The 22,500-nt window shown below is 38.5% G+C and overlaps 1 protein-coding gene across 1 annotated transcript in view; it reads right to left on the bottom strand.

The window, feature by feature from the left end:
• The window catches only part of myo1d (myosin 1D), a 119,418-nt gene that overhangs the window by 80,270 nt on the left and 16,648 nt on the right, over positions 1-22,500 (bottom strand). The window contains exons 2-8 of the mRNA XM_080048770.1: positions 10,024-10,232; positions 8,421-8,514; positions 4,868-5,033; positions 3,991-4,044; positions 2,872-2,967; positions 2,423-2,539; positions 1,588-1,791 (exon numbers count right to left, since the gene is read on the bottom strand). Of these exons, the coding sequence (XP_079904896.1) occupies positions 1,588-1,791; positions 2,423-2,539; positions 2,872-2,967; positions 3,991-4,044; positions 4,868-5,033; positions 8,421-8,514; positions 10,024-10,232 (940 nt within the window). The remainder of the gene's footprint in view (positions 1-1,587; positions 1,792-2,422; positions 2,540-2,871; positions 2,968-3,990; positions 4,045-4,867; positions 5,034-8,420; positions 8,515-10,023; positions 10,233-22,500) is intronic.

Here is a 22,500-nt window from a genome sequence, read left to right as displayed (position 1 = left end):
ATTTGCAGCTAGCTGGTGAGGAAGTAAATGCCTTGCTCAGGGGACAGGGGACAGGTAAATTAAGTTAAGTTACTTTATTAGTCAATGGTTACATTGAAATTTGTCTTTTCGCATATCCCGTCTGAAGTTACCACACTTCAGAGGGGGTCAGAGCACAGGGTCAGCTGTAGTGCAGCGCCCCTGGAGCAGTTTGGGGTTAAGTGTCTTGCTCAAGGACACAATGGTAGAGATGGTGGGCACCGTAGATGTAATAGCAGCCACCACTAGTATTACTACTAAAACACCCTCTTGTCCGGTGCCGGGGATCGAACAAGCGGCCTCATGGTTATAGTCGGCCACCTTTCCTATAGGCCATCCTACCAACCCAACATCAAAACTACATTAACCTTACTGAGAGGAAGTCTTGACTATTTTGTTAAGGTCCTTTGTGACTCATGAAGGACATGCAATAAAATAAAAGCAGTATTACAGATGGAGTCAGCGATTCTGGAGACTGCTCGTTTTTAGAATAAATGGTTGTCAAAATCATCATTATCTCCTCAGAATCCGCTAGCTGTCCATTCTCTGTGTTTACAGTGCTTAGGCCGCGTATAACATCAGATTTCTTTGAGCATACACACAGTAAAGGTATTATATGTTTATTTATTTACTGATTTTGTCAAAAATGTGATTTTTGACAACAAGCATTCTCCAGAATCACTGACTCCACCTTTAACAGTTACAGATGGGTGTCAGAGAGTGAAATGTCATAATATCAGTGAGTCAGATTTGAGTTCACAGCCCACAGTGCTGGTGCCTGATCTGCACACACAGACACACACACACACACACACACGCACACGCACCCGCACCCGCACACACACACACACACACACACACACACACACACACACACACACACACACACACACACACACACACACACACACACACACACACACACACACACACACACACACACAGCGTCCTCCACAGTCTCCAGCCTCTGTGTGGGGTCAGAACATTTTGACTCATGTTTGTGTGAATCAGTGTGAAACAGAAAACATCGCCAAACGTTTATACGAACACTCACAAGCCTCCAGGGCCTCAGCAGACCAGTAGTGTTGTTGTTGAATACATTTGACAGTTCCAGATTGCGGTAAAGTTGGAAATTCTCAATGTTGCATTTCCACTTTATTTTCAACATTTCGTCTTTTGTGCATTATATATATAAAAAAAGCAAAAAACAAACAAAAAAAACATCCTCCTCTTGTTTTTTTCATTCCCATGGCCCTTCCGTAAATTTGCATATGACGACCAGCATGCCATTTTGGTAATGGGTAAATGGATTTATATATATATATATCGCTTTTTAGACGATTTTCTCAGCCCCAAAGCGCTTAGCATTTCTCAGAATCTCTCAACATCTAACCAGCTTTATCGCAGTCTGTAACTGTCATCTCAACTTTTCTCTCGAAGCGCATAATAAAAAAGAAAAAAATGAAAAAACGTCTTCTAATTTTTTTCTTTCCCAAGGCGCTAATACTTTCCTCTAGTCTGACTGACATGTGACGACCGACATGCCATTCCCATCCTCCCACCACTCACCTTGGCCAGTGCGTCCCGCCCGTAGCTGGCCTCCTGTGTGGTGTGTTGTTTCTCTATGACGTCCCGTCCGGTGGCCACGGTGCGGTAGAGCAGAGCTTTCTCCACCGTGTCCTCCTTAGTGTCCAGCAGAGCGCGGACCACTGACACCAGCTTAGTGTTCTCTATCAGCGTGGTGTCACCGTCCACTCCGAAGGTTAAGTTTCCCTGAAGACAGGAGAGGGAGGGAGAGGGTCAAAGTTTGGTTTTCAATTAATAGTATTGTGTCGTTTATACACAGCCTAGGTTCTGTAAACTGGTATGTAAACGTTCTCTATCAGCATGGTGTCACCATCCACTCCAAAGGTTAAGTTTCCCTGAAGACAGGCACGAGAGAGAGGGTTAATGTTTGATTTATTAACCGATGAAAATAAATAAAAATGATCAATTTCTTTTGCAAATTATGAATGAATTCGTGATTTTTAAATAAATAAAAAAAAAATTAACCAAAAAATTTGTATTTTGTCAAAATCAGTGAATATCTCCTCAGAATCCGCTACCTGTCCGTACTTTGTACTTTAGGGCCCCACCCAGTACGGACAGGTAGCGGGATCGTTATGAGATATTCACTCATTTCGACAAAAAGTGATTTTGGCAAACATACTGGTCCACTTTGCCAATGTGGTTCTCATTTGTCTAAAATCTACAATACAACACTAGACTAGAGAAGCCATATTGGGACACAGCTGGTTTCAGAAATGAGCTTTGATTCATAGTTATCTTGAGTATATTGATATATATATATTATGTCATTTTTTATGATGTAAAAACTCGATAAAAAAAAGTTATCTTGGGTTACCAGATGTAGGATTGTTGCCAGGATCTTGTAAACGGTCTGAATCTCATCTGCCGTGAACCCGATAACTTTCATGGCGTCAGCTACGGCTTTGAAGTCAGCACTGTCATTAATACAAGACTGGAGAGAGAGGGAGAGAGAGAGGGAGGGAGGGAGGGAGGGGGAGAGGGAGAGAGAGAGGAAGGGAGGGAGGGGGAGATGGAGAGAGGGAGGGGGAGAGGGAGAGAGAGAGAGAGAGAGAGAGAGAGAGAAAAGGATGAATAGGGAAAATAATTAGAACAAATTAGTGCACAGAAACCATTTCTATTGGCTCAATAAGTCGAAGAGATGGGAGATTTGACAATGCTTCTATAAATAATTTTGCACTACAATAACAAGGTTATTTGAGGCTGATTTGGCGCCCATATTTTCATGCCCCGTCTATTTGTCTGTATATGAATTGTGTGTATTACCTTGATCTGTCCTCCGCCCTTGAGGAAGGTGTAGGCTGTGGGGTCTTTCTGGATGTTAAGGGATCGTAGCAGAGGGTCTGGAGCTCCTTTAAGCAGCTGGTGGAGGGGCAAAAACACACATATATAATTTACTTACAACATACTCTGTGCTTTTACATTGTTAGATATATAGTCTATTAAACCGTGAACACTGCTGTAAATTAGGGCTGGCCTGAATTATTCGAATACTTGTTCGGAAAATTAGTATTCGGAGCTTAAATTAGTATTCGGAGCTTCGTTTTTTTTTTTGTTTTTTTTGTTTTTTTTGCAAGAAGCTAGTACTGCAATATAATGTCATCAAATCATTGTATATTTGGATATAAAAAGTTAGTAATATTGTAGTAGTAGTAGTATTGCTCATTTAGGAGGATATTACATCACTAAGTGTCATAGCGCATCCATTACTTCACCTCCGAGCGCGTAAATCTTCAACAAAATATGCAGATACTGTCAAAATCGGTTCCAGGGAGTATATAGGGATTATTAACGTTTTTTTTATTTATTTTTTATTTTTTTTATTATTTTTTTTAATGTTGTTTTTGATGGTGTGTTTTTCTGGAACGAATATTCGAATATTCGCTCGGAAAAACCAACAAATATTCGAAGCCTGAAAAATGGCATTCGGGCCAGCCCTACTGTAAATGGTGTTTAATTTTTGATATGTTTACAAATAAATAACATGCACATACTCCCTTCAGAAGCAAATGCACAGATGCAAAGACACACGCACAAGCACACACATTAGACCAAGCACAGATAGACAGACAGACAGACAGACACACACACACACATTAGACCAAGCACAGATAGACAGACAGACAGACAGACACACACACACACATTAGACCAAGCACAGATAGACAGACAGACAGACAGACACACACACACACATTAGACCAAGCACGCACGCACACACACACACACACACACACACACACACACACACACACACACACACACACACACACACACACACACACACACACACACACACACACACACACACACACACACACACACACACACACACACACACACACACACACACACACACACACACACACACACACACACACACACCTGGTAGTATGAATGGAAGCTCCTCTCTCCTGGCTGTTGGAAAATGACCCTGGACTGTTGGGGGAAGAAATAAACACTTGTCATATACAGCACATGTTATTGGTACAAAACAAAGACAAGGCAACTTGTTTAAGTAACAAAAAAGTCACATAATTCTTCTTGTTTACTACATTTGTTACAAGTTGAGCTGTGAGCAGTTCAATAAAAAATGTGTTTCTAATAGCCTGAAAGGGGGAAAAATCCTCTGGTATTTAGTATGAATTTTTTCCCCCAAGATTTGACAAAATCTGTAAAACTGAATGAGTATTCAATTTCCTGTGGTATAGTCTCGGATTTGAAGTTTCCTGCAACCCTTCAGACAGACAGACAGACAGACAGACAGACAGACAGACAGACAGACAGACAGACAGACAGACAGACAGACAGACAGACAGACAGACAGACAGACAGACAGACAGACAGACAGACAGACAGACAGACAGACAGACAGACAGACAGACAGACAGACAGACAGATAGATAGATAGATAGATAGATAGATAGATAGATAGATAGATAGATAGATAGATAGATAGATAGATCGATAGATCGATAGATCGATAGATCGATAGATCGATAGATAGATAGATAGATAGATAGATAGATGGATAGATAGATAGATAGATAGATGGATAGATAGATAGATAGATAGATAGATAGATAGATAGATAGATGGATAGATACATAGATGGATAGATAGATAGATAGATTGTAAGATGGATAGTTGTATTGTCATTGCATATAAGATACAACACCATTTTGTTTGCAGCACCACTTTAACTAGTAAGGGCATAGGCTACCCTTTGCTTAACCTCTGAGGCCATTCCTAGTGCCCTCACCTTCTCCAGCAGGTAGTTGTTGATGTGTCCTCCTATGGGATCTCCCTTGAAGTCAAAGTTGATGTCCATGTATTTACCGAAGCGCGAGGAGTTGTCGTTGCGGTTGGTCTTGGCGTTCCCGAAGGCTTCAAGCACACAGTTAGATTTCAGCAGCATGTTTTTCACCCTGTAAAGAGGGACACAGATAGAATTAAGGTTAAGCTGTACACAAGGATAAATTTAAAATTAAAAATTAAATTAAAATGTAAAGGAATATCCCCCCTCCCTCTCTGTCTCCCCATTCCAACTTTGTACTATCTAATAAAGCTTGAAAATAGCAAAAAAATAATCTTAAATAAAAAAAAAAAAAAATAATCAATCAATAGGCATTTGATTGCTAAGCAGTTCACAATATTAACTTAATAAGATGATGCTGTTGTGTTAATAGCTTCTTCTGCTGCCCCCAAGTGGCCAACAATGAGAAAACAATACACGTGGTAAAATGTCAAGAAGAATTAATAATACAGAATCGATGGTATGAATTCAGAATGGTCTCCAATTCAGGTTGGGAAGTTGTTTTTTACTGTATTTCTTTAATCACAGTTTCTCCTGATACGCACTAATTGGAAAGAGACTACTACTACAACTACTATTACTACTACTACAACTACTATTTTTATATTTTGTGTGTTTGTGTGTATACTTGGATGCTGCTACAATTTTGTTTTACACTGTCCAAAGATAATAAAAGATTCTGATTGTTATTCTGACTATATAGCTAATACCATCTCTAGTGGATAGTTATCTTCTGGGAGCGGTCAGTATATACAGCATGCTGTTGGAAGGAGTGAATGCTGTCCACCTTATTATACACATTGTATAAATGGGACTTGACTGCGGTACTTGCTATGTGATCCCTCTGCTTCAATCTCACTTCATTGTCAAGTCATCATCGAAAATAGTCATTTATAATCTATTAGTTTCCGAACTTTATTTATTTATTTTATTTATTATTATTTTTATCCCATTGAGACTGGAGACTATTTTTTCAAGGGAGACCTGTTCCCATTTACACGTTACCATTCACACACACACATTCATACACCGATAGCAGGCTAACTATCGACATTCACACTACTACATTGAAAAATAAATGTATTTTTTCAGTAACATATATATTTTTTTTTAGATTTTTTTTGGGCATTTTTATGCTTTATTGATAGTGTAGAGACAGCCCTACCAACTGAGCTAAGGGCGCCCCTATTCAGTAACATTTTTAACACCATTATATAACTTGAAGGTCTGTGAGTCCATTCCAACAATGTTATCTAATCTAACACATCTCTCGAACTTAAATGACAGAAATAAAGGCAATAAAGCTACAGTAAGTGTTAGGCAACATCATTATACAACCTAACGCTGGCCTGGGTTACGTATGAATGTTATCTAGCGTATCTTAAAAAATTAATCTTCTGTATTAGCCATGATGGGATGATGTGAAACAATTCAAGCCACAATTTATCCTGGACAAAATTATTGCATTTCAGGATATTATTATCCCAATAACCATCAAACTATTCTCTAAATATTCTAAAAACTCTTGCAAACTTTACATTCAGTTAAAGGTGCAGTGTAACTCTCCCTTGGTAACCCCTCATTTTCAAATAATTACAGAAGCTACGGTGGCCTTCAAGGACAAGAAGCTATGGCTACTAAAGATGTCATCATCCACCACTGCCTCAAGTTTTTTCACAAAATCAAGTGATGAGGTGAAGATATATTTAGTTATTTATTCTATAGTACTTCTTGGCTCTGAAAATGGCAATAAATTATACACACTGCTCCTTTAAGAAACAAATATTGCTATTGCAACATAGAAAGGACACACATTTCTGTTCTTGAGTGGATTTTTCTTTTTTTATCTTTAAAAAAATCACTTTTTTTGTGCAGAATACAATGGACGAGCCGAGCTTTAGCCGCTGTTATAGGTTACAAAAGGCAGCAGCTCAGAGCTTGTATTCCAGAACACACTTTCAGCTAATATATCTACTCACCATCCGCTACCTTTCTGTAGTGTGTGAACGCTGAAAAAAAGTTGGGTGTTTATAAACAGCCTAGGCTCCGTTAAAAAAAAACCCGCAGTGGCTCGCTTACCCAACCTTTAAAGATTTAAGAAAGACTGGAAATATGCAATGAGGCAATTCTAAATAAATCAGGAGATCAATACAGGACTGTACAGTTTACTTAAAGGTGATAGATTGTGGTGATGAAAATGTACCACACAATCAACATAATGTGAGTGTGTTTTTTACTGCAAATCGTGATACAATCTTCTAACCACCCGTTCCTATTCTGTTAAAACATTTTATAAAATATATTATCCTATTCCAAACATGTTATTTAATATTACTTATTCAATATTTGTTCAGTGTTTGTACATTTGTAAGATACAAATTATATTGTAGATAAAATATATTTTATATTTCCAACTGCAGCGGTTTGCATACGCCATGAAGCCAACCTAAAGCTGAAGTCTTATGTTGATCTCTGACCCACATTTCCTTTGCACTAAATCAAAGCTTATCTCTTGGTTTCTACTTAGTATATCTTTCTTTACGATTTTGTCACACGTAAATACGACCATTATGTAATGTGGGGCAGTATCAGTGATAAAGGATCAACCCACACTCACACACACACACACACACACACACACACACACACACACACACACACACACACACACACACACACACACACACACACACACACACACACACACACACACACACACACACACACACACACACACACACACACACACACACACACACACACACACACACTCAGTTATCAGTGCTCAGTGACCCAACACCTTAAGCTGTGATATCTCACTCACTATATGACCGAAGAGACTTTGATTACTGGCATTATTAATCCATGGACTTTAACATGGATTAATCTACTTGTAACTGATATAGGTTTGATAGGAATTAAAAAATGACCCGTAACAATTAAAGGTGGAGTCAGCAATTCTGGAGAACGCTGGTTGTCAAAATCATTTAGTTTCTCCATTACCTGTCCATACCTGTTTGTTTTTTTTAAGTGATTTTGACAGGTCTGTAAACTGGTATGTCAACAAAGGGGGCCCATCGTAGCTAGCAACATGCCTGTTTACAGAGCCTGGGCTGTGGACTAACTCACTGTTATTTTTATCAGCGCACACACAGTACAGTCAGGTAGATGATCGTGAGTAGATATTCACAAAAAATGTAGACAAAAAAGTGATTTTGACAGCAAGCATCACTCAAGAATCACTGACTCCACTTTTAACTATTCAACTATGCTTAATAAGAATAAAGGAAAAAAACCCTATATGTATATAATATATAATATTTGCCGTTCTGTCACCAAACTAAGCCTGTGTCTGTTGTCTACTGTATATTGTATGTTTCGGACCCCAGGAAGACTAGCTCTCACTCCGATGTGTTGTTAATGGGGATCCTAATAAATCAAATCAACTGTGTGCATACAGTGCAGTGTGTTCAAGTTTAACATTGTCATAGCAGCTCACCTTTCCACCTCCGCCCTCTGGTTGGGGTTGGTGATAGCAGCGATGTATTGCATTATGTACTTGCTGGCTTCTGTCTTTCCTGCTCCACTTTCCCCTGTGACAAACAATAAACACAGTACAGACAGTCTTTTGAAAAACGTAATCCATATTTTCAGTGTCAAACATACATTATATTCTGCACTTGAAATGTTAAGCTGGAACAGTGATAAAGTACACCTAATACGCATTCAATCAGTATTGTAAAACAATGATTTGTGTCCATAGAAATCCCCAGCACATCTTAAATTCCATATTATATATATATACAGCTCTGGAATAAATTAAGAGACCAGTCCAAATGTTCAGTGTTTCTTGTTTTACTCTTTAGAGGCATATGTTTGAGTAGAATTAAAAAATGTATTCTATAACATAAACTACTGACAACATTTCTACCAAATTCACAATAAAAATATTGTCATTTAGAGCATTTTCAATAAGTAATATAGATATAAAGATTTAAGAAAAATCCAGACTGGTCCCTTAATTTTTTCCAGGGCTGTACAGGATGTTTTTTATTTTTTATTTTTAGGCTCTGTGTTTTTAGAGGGGTTCAGTTCACCCTGCTGACCACCGGGTGGCGTTTCATCCTCTATGTGTCTCCATACTAACACACAGCTTGGGACCACCTGAAATATCTGGGTTTATTTTTAACTTTAACAGAGATTTTATCAAATATTTTTCAGGAAGTCTTTCTCCCTCAACTCCTCTCAGGATAGGAAAAACCTTAGCGTGCAACGAAACAAGGAATTATTAAAGAAGGACATTGACATTTTATATTATCTAAATGAGGTAGAAAGGACCAAAATAAAATGCTCAGAAAAATATCCTAGCACCTGTAAACCCAAATCCACACAATCCTTCTAACTATGTAATGTGGGGAGTTGTGTTGCATGATAGTAAAGCATCTGGAAAGAGTTAAAGGCATATTTATCAATCCAAATTAAAGACATTGTCATTTAAGTTTGATAACAGAAATTCAGTTTAGATGAGGCGAGGCTATGCTCCTGACACAATAAGTATTTTTGAACCAATCACAGCAGCTCTCTGCCTGAACGTTCTATAAAAACAAAAGCGTTTGATAATATTTATGAACATTCATACTCAATCAGATGTTTATAAAAGCTTATTGAGACACCCAACTGTGATATCATCTATTGACTTATACTATTTAAGACCAGGTTTCCAGGGGCTTTAAGTTGTAACTACAGTATATGTAAGTTCTACACTGAACAGGATGACTGTCTGAGTGAGTGAGTGAGTGAGTGAGTGAGTGAGTGAGTGAGTGAGTGAGTGAGTGAGTGAGTGAGTGAGTGAGTGAGTGAGTGAGTGAGTGAGTGAGTGAGTGAGTGAGTGAGTGAGTGAGTGAGTGAGTGAGTGAGTGAGTGTGTGAGTGAGTGAGTGAGTGAGTGAGTGAGTGAGTGAGTGAGTGAGTGAGTGAGTGAGTGAGTGAGTGAGTGAGTGAGAGAGAGAGAGAGAGAGAGAGAGAGAGAGAGAGTGAGAGAGAAAGAGAGAGTGTGTGTGTGTGCGTGCGTGCGTCTTGCCCGGGGGTCTCCTCCCTAGTTACCTGAGATGACGATACAGGTGTCTTTGTTGCGTCTCTTCATGGCTTTGTAAGCAGCGTCTGCGATGGCGAACAGGTGCGGCGGGCGCTCGTACAGCTCTCGGCCTTTGTACTGCTCCACCGTGTCTCGGCCGTAGATGTTCATGGCTCGATACGGGTTCACTGACACAACCACCTCGCCGATGTAGCTGTAGATACGGCCCTTCTCAAACCTGGAGGGAGCACAGAGGAAATATAGATGTTTATAGAGGAGATTGTGTTTAATTATCTACTAATTTGATCTGCCTGGTTAAAATAAAATAAAATAAAATAAAATAAAATAAAATAAAATAAAATAAAATAAAATAAAATAAAATAAAATAAAATAAAATAAAATAAAATAAAATAAAATAAAATAAAATAAAATAAAATAAAATAAAATAAAATAAAATAAAATAAAATAAAATAAAATAAAATAAAATAAAATAAAATAAAATAAAATAAAATAAAATAAAATAAAATAAAATAAAATAAAATAAAATAAAATAAAATAAAATAAAATAAAATAAAATAAAATAAAATAAAATAAAATAAAATAAAATAAAATAAAATAAAATAAAATATAATTAGAGGAGATTGTGTTTAATTATTCTACTCGTTTGATATGCCCTGGTTAAATAAAAAGGTATAAAAAACAATTTAATAAAATAAAAATGAATACATTTTTGGCTTCTAACCTGTAGCATTTTTTTTGTTTGTTTTTATTGTCTTGTAAAAAACGAAAGATTTTAACGATTTGTCTGGCTGTTTTAAATCGTTATTTTTTATCTCTTGAATGCATTTCAATATTTTCTTCTATATTATTTTTAAATATATTTTTTTAATGCCCCTGTAAAGCCTTTCGTCTGAATTGTGCCATAGAAATAAACTTGCCTTGCTTTGATTAGACTTGGAATAAAAAGGCATCCAATTTGTATTATATGGTAATTTACCACCATTATAACTCCAGAATTGCTCTGTATTGTTAAAGGCCTATTAATAACTGTTGTGTCTCTCTGTTTTCTGCATGGTAACAACAACCACTGAACGCTCTTAAACCTATCTATTACTTGCACATGTGGGATGAAACGAACAAATTATCCAAGTTAAATGCCGACATCTTGCAATATTTAGGACTTGATACTCAAAAGGATTGAACAAAGACCCGTTTATAAATAGCAGCATTCAACTCGGAGACACACAATACCTTTTTCATTAAAGAAATAGTTTTTAAAATGATGGAATTTTTTTTATTTACTTTCTAGGAAAAAGTTGATACCAATCTCATGTCTGTAGTACTTTTAAGATAATTGTGTGTGTGTGTGTGTGTGTGTGTGTGTGTGTGTGTGTGTGTGTGTGTGTGTGTGTGTGTGTGTGTGTGTGTGTGTGTGTGTGTGTGTGTGTGTGTGTGGCATTCGAGGTTCTCCTGGTATTTTTGGGGCTGACATTGTTTCTTGGTAGAGTGGAAAACTTTGATCACGTTTCCACCTCTGTTTTCTGTGACATAACCAAATAACTTATTTGATGTGTGTGTGTGTGTGTGTATATGTGTGTGTGTGTGTGTGTGTGTGTGTGTGTGTGTGTGTGTGTGTGTGTGTGTGTGTGTGTGTGTGTGTGTTTGTGTGAGTGATTTAAGTTGTAAGGAATGTAGATATAGTGTAAGTAGACAGTAACACATGACGCTATAGAGAATTTACTGCTTGTGAAAGTTAAATGCCGACATCTTGCAATATTTAGGACTTGATACTCAAAAGGATTGAACAAAGACCTGTTTATAAATAGCAGCATTCAACTCGGAGACACACAATACCTTTTTCATTAAAGAAATAGTTTTTAAAATGATGGAATTTTTTTGATTTACTTTCTAGGAAAAAGTTGATACCAATCTCATGTCTGTAGTACTTTTACAATAATTGTGTGTGTGTGTGTGTGTGTGTGTGTGTGTGTGTGTGTGTGTGTGTGTGTGTGTGTGTGTGTGTGTGTGTGTGTGTGAGCGAGCGAGTGAATAAGTTAATGTCCAACATATTGAGCTACTCTCTTGAACATCTGAACTCAATCTACAGCTCTGCATTGTCCAATATTAAACACATAACAATACAAATCACTGGAAAACCGGATAGCACAATACAACAGAATCGCAATAAATCAAAAAATGCAATATACAGAGAGCATCATGACATTGTATTGGGGGCCCTGTGCCAATTATTATTTTTTTAACTGTAGAGTAGAGTGCGCCATGTTGGTTGTTTATTTAGTTTTTTCTTTTGTTTGTGTGTTCACTTTTCAAGTTGTGTGTTTATGTTGTAAAAGGAAATATTCCATAAATATAGTATTAAAAATAATAATAATAATAATAATAATAATAATAATAATAATAATAATAATAATAATAATAATAATAATAATAATAATAATAATAATAATAATAATAACTGATATGTTAATGAATGCAGACCTACTCGATATTATATATATATATATATATATATATAACTAGAAATTACTGCAAAAGAGGATATCACACAATATTACAAAATCATTAATCTTTCAAAAATTGCAATACATGAAAATCAGGCTCAAAATGTATTGGGAGGATCCTGCCAGTATATCAGAACAGCTTGAAAATAACTGGTGTGTTTGTGAATGCAGAACTACTGTCAGTGTCATTCTTTGACCTCTATCAAGCAGGAAACTTAAAAAAGGAAATAGCAAATGATTACCTCACACATTAAACCAACACAGAAGGGATTTCACCTTATGATGATACACACACTGTAGGCCTAGTTCATAGCCAGTTAAACATTAGCCATTATCAATACATCTATCAGGTTTAGACACTGCTGAAATGTAAATAAGTCCAGAATGAGTCCTGAATATTACGCCACTGAAGTCATGTTTGTCCAAGGGCACAATTACAATCTCACAGAAGGTTATTCACTCCATCACTGTCAATAAGGAACTGTCTATAAAACACTAATAATATCTAAAGGATAAGATCCGCTTTCTGCAATAAGGAAGTCACCACATTTAAAACCAATAAGATATCCGGTTCCTACTCCTCTCACACACACACACACACACACACACACACACACACACACACACACACACACACACACGCGCTTTTTGTTAAATGAATGCCGCAGCGTACAATTACATTTTAGACAATACAGAGCTTCGAGTTGTGTGTCAACATTTCCTTTTCCTACATGACAATGGCTCCTGAACAAAGCAGCAGCTCCGTGAAAACAAATAGTTTCCCTAGTTTGGTGTGAAAGACTGAAACCAGAAGAGTGAGGGAGGAGGGTACAGCAACAGGTTGATGCCCATAGTTTTATGCTAAAGTATATTTTGTAATTGGATGCCATAAAGTAATCGTCTTGCTGCAAAAGGATTCTACCCATGGGCACGAATAAAGTTACCTAACCTCACCTAAGATGATCACCTTAAATAACACCTGCTTGCATGTTATTTATGTATGCATGTTGTTTTTCTATAATAATATAACATATGGGTTTACGGTCTCTTTGTCGACCTATTTTAGAGGATATATTGTATCTACCACTTTAACTTGCTCTCAATATCTGTGCCCTTCTCTCACACTCACACGCACACACTCACAGACACACGCACAGACACACACACACGAGAACACACACACACACACACAGCCCTGGGCCGCCTGCCTGCCTGACTTCCTTCCTTTCAGAAGAAGACTAGGAGGATCCCAGTTTCTCTCAACAGAAGAATGGATTCTTTCTTCACAGCTGCCAAACCTCTGCTGCTGCCTTTCAACACTACCAAAAGCATGTTACAGACCTAAGCTTTGGTGCAGGGGTGTCCAAACTACGGCCCGCGGGCCCGCTTTTTTTTGGCCCGCGGCCGATTTAAAAAATATAATGCAATATGGCCCTTTAAAAAAAAAAAAAAAGAAAAAAAAAATAATTGTTGCATTTCTTAGTTAACCCACTAGTGCAGGGGTGTCAAAACTGATTGATTGGCACGTGGCACATTTTAAAAATATAATGTAATATGGCCCTTTTAATTTTTAAATAATCTAAATGCAGTCATTATATTACAGAGAAATATGTCCCATAAAAGAAAAAGAGCACCAAGCCCATCCCAGAGGACCCTGCATAATATTTGAATTTAAATTAATATTATTATGGAAAATCCATGTGTCCTTCTCCAATAGCTTCTAATTCATCTGACAGTGTTTAAATTTTTTTCATACAAAATTCTTCAGCTTTAGCCTCTTAATTTCCCTCTCAAAGTGCACCAGATTCATGCATTTCACTTTAAAAACTTAAAAAAATCTCCCGGGGGGGCATACCCCCGGACCCCCTTTGGAGGGGCGGGATCTCAGCTGGCTACTATTTTCACCAAGCTGGACATTAGACGTAAAAGCAGAAAACACTGGGTGTATCATTGGCATATAAACAAGAGGGGAAATGTGTCTGTTTAATGTGCAAGTAAAGTGTTGCCGTGAAGAAGGATTACAATTTACGAAAACACTATGAAACTAAACATCAGAGCAGCTACATGTCCTGATAAATGTGTTATTTTTGCAAAGTGGCCCGGCCCTTCGTAGATTTTTCTGTATGTGGCCCTCAGTGAAAAAAGTTTGGACACCCCTGCTTTAGTGGTTTTGAAAGATTTGCCAAAAAAAAATCAATCAATCAATCAAGCACCTTATATTCGCTTAAAGACTTGCCTTATAGTAGGATACATTTTTTATTCTTTTTATAAATTATTTGATGCTGCTGCAGCTGCAATGAGTTTTTGTCACCATTAAGGGCCTTGAGCACCAATCATTCATCAAAACATGAAAGCTATAGTGCGTAACTTCTGTCGCCCCCATAGACAAACTCTGAGTAATGACAACAACACTGTCGCCGGCGCATCTACACGAGGAAAGCCGTCGGTGATGGCTTGAATGTGACGACATTCATTCATACGAAAAAGTTACGCACTATAGTTTTAAGGCTCAAGCTGCTGCCCATGACTTCTTTTTTTATCAGTGTTTCCTAAGCCTTGACTTTCCTTTAATGGATATGAGCATTGGCCTTGAACAAACACTAGTGTACACAAACAGTGTCACGGCACTGAAATAAGTTGCATGCTAGCCTGAGATTGAATATTGATGTATGTTAATTTACCCACAACCACAAACAAACAAGTAAAAAACAAAGTAGGGCTTTCTAAAAATGATGTCACCGAAATGTACATGTGCGTGTGTGAGAGAGGTAGAGATAGAGAGAGACAAAGAGAGAGAGAGAGAGAGAGAGAGAGAGAGAGAGAGAGAGATTGAGAGTGAGTGAGTGAGTGAGTGATTGAGTGAGAAAGAGAGAGAGAGAGAGAGAGAGAGAGAGAGAGAGAGAGAGAGAGAGAGAGAGAGAGAGAGAGAGAGAGAGAGAGAGAGAGAGAGAGAGGGAGAGAGAGAGAAACTGGGCGGGTTAACCACACACTGCTAGTGGGAGGGGTTATATGAACATGCATTGTGGTTAGGAGCAAACAATGCTTTACCACAACTGTTTGCACTTAAATGACTTGAGAGAGAGCGGCCATGATACGATGAGGTAATGCGTGTGTTGTGTGTTCAGATTTGCGTGCTGGTATTGACACACTGCATGTCAGGCTGGCACGACGGGCGGACAATGACATAAGATCATGTGACACACTGAACATAAAGGAAAAGACTAGAGAATGGAGCGATAAGGAGATAGTGTGGGAGAAATCAGTGTACAATTTTAAACAGTGATCAATGAACAATGGAAGATTTTGCATGTTTAAGGCTATTTACCAGACATCATGTAATATTATCGGTTTTGTTATCTCATAGCACAGGCCTGAGCTTAGTGAAAAATGAAGTGCAAAGGATATTACTATAAACAGAAAAGAAAAAAGACAAAAAATAATATGTGAAAATGCAGGTTTTTCCAATGAGAAATACTTTGAAGATATCTCTATAACTAACTCGACATTAAAGTGGCTACGAGGAACTTTCAGTTAGTGTTCATTCTTGCGCCGCCTTTGGACAAAATCGGTAGTGTTTTTGTTAAGCCAGCTGTTGTTCCTGGGTGAGCGTATACCCATGACAAAGGCATTAAGAAAAACTGTATAAAATTAGCTTTCTTTGCACTTTCAGAAATATTGAAAAAGTCCTAGTTGCACCTTTAAATTCAGCAAAATCTTCATACTTCATGCTTTGAAATGCATATAGAATGAGCAGGTTCACTGTAATGTATCTAAGAAGCAGCTAAGCTAAGGTGCTAAGATGCTGACTCCTGCTACAGTAAAGGGTCTATTGTGCCCTATAGTCAGGAGGCTGGCAGGCGCCCGCTCCATTGTTCACACGTCAATCGAACCTCTTTGTCTCGATACGGGCCCTTCTCTGCCCACTAACGCACATGTACAAGAGATTCTAGAGGCAATACATTTCCTCTATGCTCCCTAGTCTTGAGGGTGTGTGTGTGTGTGTGTGTGTGTGTGTGTGTGTGTGTGTGTGTGTGTGTGTGTGTGTGTGTGTGTGTGTGTGTGTGTGTGTGTGTGTGTGTACAATAGATTCTATGGGATTGATTAGCCAACAATGGTTTATGTTATGGTTTAGGAGGAGGAGTGTATCTGTAGACCACAGCTGGGTAATGCATAGATACAAGGAGGCAGTGGTCTGATAGGCAGGGTGACAACATATACAGGTGTTTTACATATTGGATATTGGGCTAGGTGTAACTAACGTGCAACAAACTGAATAAATAGATCTTATGATATGCATGGTGAGAAGAACAGGTATATTCCCATATTAGACATTGACCAACTAACATGGGCAAAAACATGAAGAATATAAAAAAACTGTTGTGTGAGTGTGGATAGTCAGCCTGCTATCGGTGTATGAATGTGTGTGTGAATGGTAACGTGGGAAAGGAAAACAGGTCTCCCTTGTAAAAGAGTCTCCGGTCGCAATGGGATTTACCTGTATAAATAAAGGTTAAAAAATATATATAAAAAAAATAAAAAAAAACAGGTGGTTGGTAATACTGTTATTGTATGAGTGGTACAACTGATTAAAAAAACTCACGGTTGGGATAGTATAACGATTTTTGAGTCGTGCTCAAGAACAACAAAAAAAACACAAATATAAGAGAAATATACAGTAACTGTGCTTTCAAGTTATCTTGTTATGTTATTCTATTTTAAACATGGACAGTGAATGTAACACATCGCCTGTGTCCACATCATGACATACAGTAGCCCTGAGTCTTTCCAAGCTGAACTCAATGACCTTTACTCCAACTGGTGAGAGACTGAGGTTGCCCTTATTTACAGTGGCAACCTAGAGACTGTCTGACTGCCTTTTTTATTTTAATTGTATACAGGCCTTACTGTAACGCCCTTTGTGTTACCTTAACTGTGTATGAAAAGTGTTATACAAATAAGGTCTGATATGATTTGATGTATTGACCTATTATTTCAAAATATATATTGTTGTACATTTTTCAAAATTGCTGGATTTTGTTGGAAAAATTACTTGGATTTCTTTCTAGCAAAATTATTTCTTTATTCCAACTCAAGTCAAGGGGGATTCATAGCCTATAATATGTTGGGAGTGTCTGTCTACTGTCCCAGTGCATATTATTGAACTGTTATTTCAAAATATATATTATTGTAAGATTTTCAAAATTGCTGCAATGTCTATAAAATGACTTGGATTTCAGGCTAAATAATTGCTTCACGTCAAGGGGGGATTCATAGCCTATAATTGTTGGGAGTGTCTGTCTACTACTAGCATTGTGTGGTTTTCATTTTCCCAATTCCCACCCAATGAAAAAACATTACACACACACACACACACACACACACACTGACTGCACAAACAAACAAACCGCAATCAGAACCAGCCGACACCAGCGCAAATATTTGTCAAGCGGCTGCACAATTCAGAGCATCACAGGGACAGTTTGAATCAGAGGTGAGAAGCCCCGTCTATGAGCCTTTAAATAACAGACACACATCATGTTTGTGTCTTGATCACTTCTCCACAGGGAATGGATGTTGTGTGAAATTCTAAAATTATTTTCACAAAAGACAAATGGGTTTTCTTCCTGTCCCTGCACTCACTGTATTCATTTTTTATTTTTTTCTGAGACATTTTTAACATCTCTGAGTCTTTAAGACCATACATACACACATCATGTTTGTGTCTATATAATGTGTCGACAGCGAATGGATGGAAGGCATGAGATTTTTAAATTATTTTCAAATACAGCAAGTGCACAGTTTTTTTTTTTTTGCCTCCCCCTGCACTGCATTCATTTGTTATATTTGTCATCATTTTGTAAATTTTAAATAATGCAAAATAAATTAAAAATATATCAAAATGAAAGAAATATAAATAGGAAAGAAGAGAAGAGTAATCAATCAGTTATAGCTTGGTAACTAGGCTACAGGGTTGGTCATAGTAACTAGGATAGTGTTATGCGCTGGCTGATCCATCTGTTTGCCTCTCATTTAGGAGGATTTAAACAAACACAGAGATTAGAGGAGCTAGTGGGTCATGATCGTCCTTCAGAAAGGCTATTTATAGACACACGGAGAATACATCACATTTAGATTTGGTTATGAGGTCGTTCGTCTGTTTTGTTTGTTATAAAATGTTCAGACTGAATTGGGCCGTGACCCATCTGAGGACAGAGGCTGGACATAAGGGTTTAGACAAGAGTTACATTTTAAAAGTATATTAAAAAGGTGCAGTCAGTGATTCTGGAGAATTCTTGTTGTCAAAATAACGTTTTGTGGGGGCGCCCTTAGCTCAGTTGGTACGGCGTCCCCCCCCCATGGGCTTCGGCCAGCAGCGGACCCGGGTTCGATTCCAGCCCGCGGTCGTTCTCTGCATGTCACTCCCCTCTCTGCCCCATTTCAACTCTGTCTCTACACTGTCAATAAAGCATAAAAATGCCTTAGAAAAAAAATAAAATTATAATAATGTTTTGTCAAAATCAGTGAATATCTCCTCACGATCCACTACCTGTCTGTACTGTGTGTGCGATGAAAAATCCTGTTAATACACAGCCTAGAGCCTACATTGGGCCCCTTTATTTACACACCCGTTTACAGAGCCTAGGCAGTGTTATACGCACCAGATATTTTTCAACGCACACCGAGTATGGACAGGTAGCGGATCTTGTTGTCAAATTCAGTGATTTTGCCAAAAAGTGTTTTGACAACAAGCGTTCTCCAGAATCACTGACTCCACCTTTAAACTGGGAGGGATAGTTGATATGTCCAGCTGTGAGGGAAGTGACTTCACACACACACACACACACACACACACACACACACACACACACACACACACACACACACACACACACACACACACACACACACACACACACACACACACACACACACACACACACACACACACACACACACACACACACACACACACACACACACACACACACACACACACACACACACACACTAGGGCTGCACAATATATCGAATTTTCATCGCGATGACGATATTGGCTTCCCACGATGACGTGTACATGAATGTGCGATATTTTAAATGTGTGCTCAGCTGCGAAGCAAATCAATCCCTCCCCAAACCACTCGCTGATCATGTGCCTGTTCATGCTCCAACCTGGCAACCCCAGGTTCCCCGAGAGCTGTCAATCAAAGTCCAGTGGCTCCGCCCCCAAAGTGTGAACAATTTTCTGCCCGCATAGACAGAAAGCACTCCAAGAGCCGCGCGAAGAAGCAAGCTGCTGCTGCTTATCGCGCGAGCGAGAGCAGACATCTGCGCTTGTGAAATCACATACATCCCCTTGTTAGTCTCTCTTTTTGTGTGGGACCGGATTTATAACCCATTATTACATGACACTTTGCCAGGTCTGTTATGTCCAGCAAGACAGACCGCTGTCAAGAGTATAATGTATAGCGAACGGGTCACCTAAGGACCTACGTCATAGTTTTGATGGATAGACGTCCACAAACAGGGCTACTACTCGTTCAAAAAACAATGGAATACTTTTTCAACACGTCTTTGCATGTATCAGGGGAGCAGGGAACACAGGAGTCATGGTTAATGTCCGACAGGACTCCAGCAAGACGACGTGAGTACGTTTTGCTTCAGGCTGCAGCCCGCCATGTAAATGTTCGGCAGTCATTTTCTCCGTGAATTGTTATAGATTTTGGGGAATAATGCTTTGTTAGCTAGATGGAGCTCTGGTTAAGCATGTTGGCTAACAGCTGAGCCGGAGCCTTCAGTCAGCTGAAGCAGTCTAGCTGGGCGAGTAGACTATTCCACCGTTGCTAGTTCGTATCCTTGGTCGTTCCTATTTGCTGGCGTATTGAACTACGTTTTCATTACATAAGAACCTAGTGGGTTTGCAATGACTATTCCAGTTATTAGACAAGCTCCCAGGGTTGCTAATAACTCCATACAGTCAGTGCCTCAGCGTACACACGACCTGAAGCGAAGATGAAACCTCGCGTTGGGAGTAAAGGCATGAGAGGCAGCAACATTTAACTAACGTGTTGCTGAGTGTTACCTGCCACTTCCCGTCTCCGTCCTTTCAAATTAAATTCCGACATAGTAGAGCCATATAGGTTGTGATTTATTTTGACAGGGCGCAGCTCATAATATACTTATTTTAGTTATACATTGTGGGCACAATTTTATTTAGTTCAAAATCAAGTTTTATACACATCCATCATGCAATGAATGGAGTAAAATATTTTATATTTTTGCTTTTAGGAGATGCAATGAGGTCAGGTGAGGAAACAAAGATGTGTTATTCAACAGAAATGTAGCACAAGGAAAAGTTAAAGCAGTGCTCTGTTGATTTGATTTTGAGTAAAGTTTTGGTGCAATATTTTGATTTATATTTTCTTTGTGGAAATGCATTGACTTCAGGTAAATATTTATTATATTTATGCAAATATATGTACATTATCAGTAATATTGCATAGCCGATCACATGGATATGAAAGCGCTGTTATGTTTACGTGACAATCCAATAAAAATATTTTACTCACTACAATTACTGAATAATCGTGGTAAAATATCGTGATATCAATATTGACCAAAATAATCGTGATAATCATTTTGGGCAATATCGTGCAGCCCTAACACACACACACACACACACGCACGCACGCACGCACGCAAACACACACACACACACACACACACACACACACACACACACACACACACACACACACACACACACACACACACACACACACACACACACACACACACACACACACACACACACACACACACACACACACACACACACACACACACACACACACACACACACACACACACACACACACACACACACACACACACACACACACACACACACACACACACACACACACACACACACACACACACACACACACACACACACACACCTGTTTTTTTTTAAAGCCGCACCACTCCCAGGAAATGAGAGATAGACGGGAAAAGGGAGGGAGAAAATATCACATGTGCTAAAAGAAATAATGTTTTTGTGATATCTTTGATAGAATACAATAGAATTCTCTATCTATTTGCTACATAACCAGGGTTGTTACCAGGTGTTTGTATTCAGTACAAGATAATGATCCATGTACACTCTTGACTCCCACCTAGGGATGTGACAATAACACATATGTACACATACACAAACTACACAACATCTACTGCACTTATCACAGCCACAGTTACGTACAGGGACGTAATGTGTAATGTGTGCGAACTTGATTCAGGGAGTTAATTCTATGTCACTCACATAAAATGAAATGTTATGATTCAGCACATATACACCCCTCACGTTCCAGTTGGTCGTCAATCAAGAAGTAATGAAATAAAAATTGATGGCCGTAATTTTCATCTGAATATTTCACAAGCAGTAAATTCTCTTTAGCGTCATGTGTTACTGTCTACTTACACTATATCTACATTCCTTACAGCTTACATCATTAAGACATACACACAGGCACACACACACACACACACACAAAAAACAAATACAGAAAAATGTGCAAAGATGTTACAAAGATATTTGGTTATGCCACACTAAACAGAGGTGGAAACGTAATCAAAGTTTCCACTCTAACAAGAAATAATGTCTGCCCCACAAATACCAGAACCCCTAATGCCACACACAGACACACACACACAAACCTACAGTATGACATGTATACGCACACGTCCACACACACACCCCTTCAGATGTGAATTACAGAGCACAGCCAAACACAACTCACTGTCTCCAATCTAGTTTGGGTGGGTCTGTTCTATGGTTAACTTAAGGAGGAGTGCAAACCATTTATGACATTTTCTCACCAACACTCCCCTCCCCTCTCTTAATAAAAAAACACACACTAAAAGAGGTAAAAGTGAGAATGCCACCATCAAAATCTCTACCCCAGGGGCTACACACACACACACACA

The sequence above is a fragment of the Ammodytes marinus genome (genome assembly GCF_949987685.1).
Source record: "Ammodytes marinus genome assembly, chromosome: 20".
Classification (NCBI taxonomy): Eukaryota; Metazoa; Chordata; class Actinopteri; order Uranoscopiformes; family Ammodytidae; genus Ammodytes; species Ammodytes marinus.
Note: the sequence above shows the minus strand (reverse complement) of the source record. Positions and strands in the feature narration are given on the sequence as shown.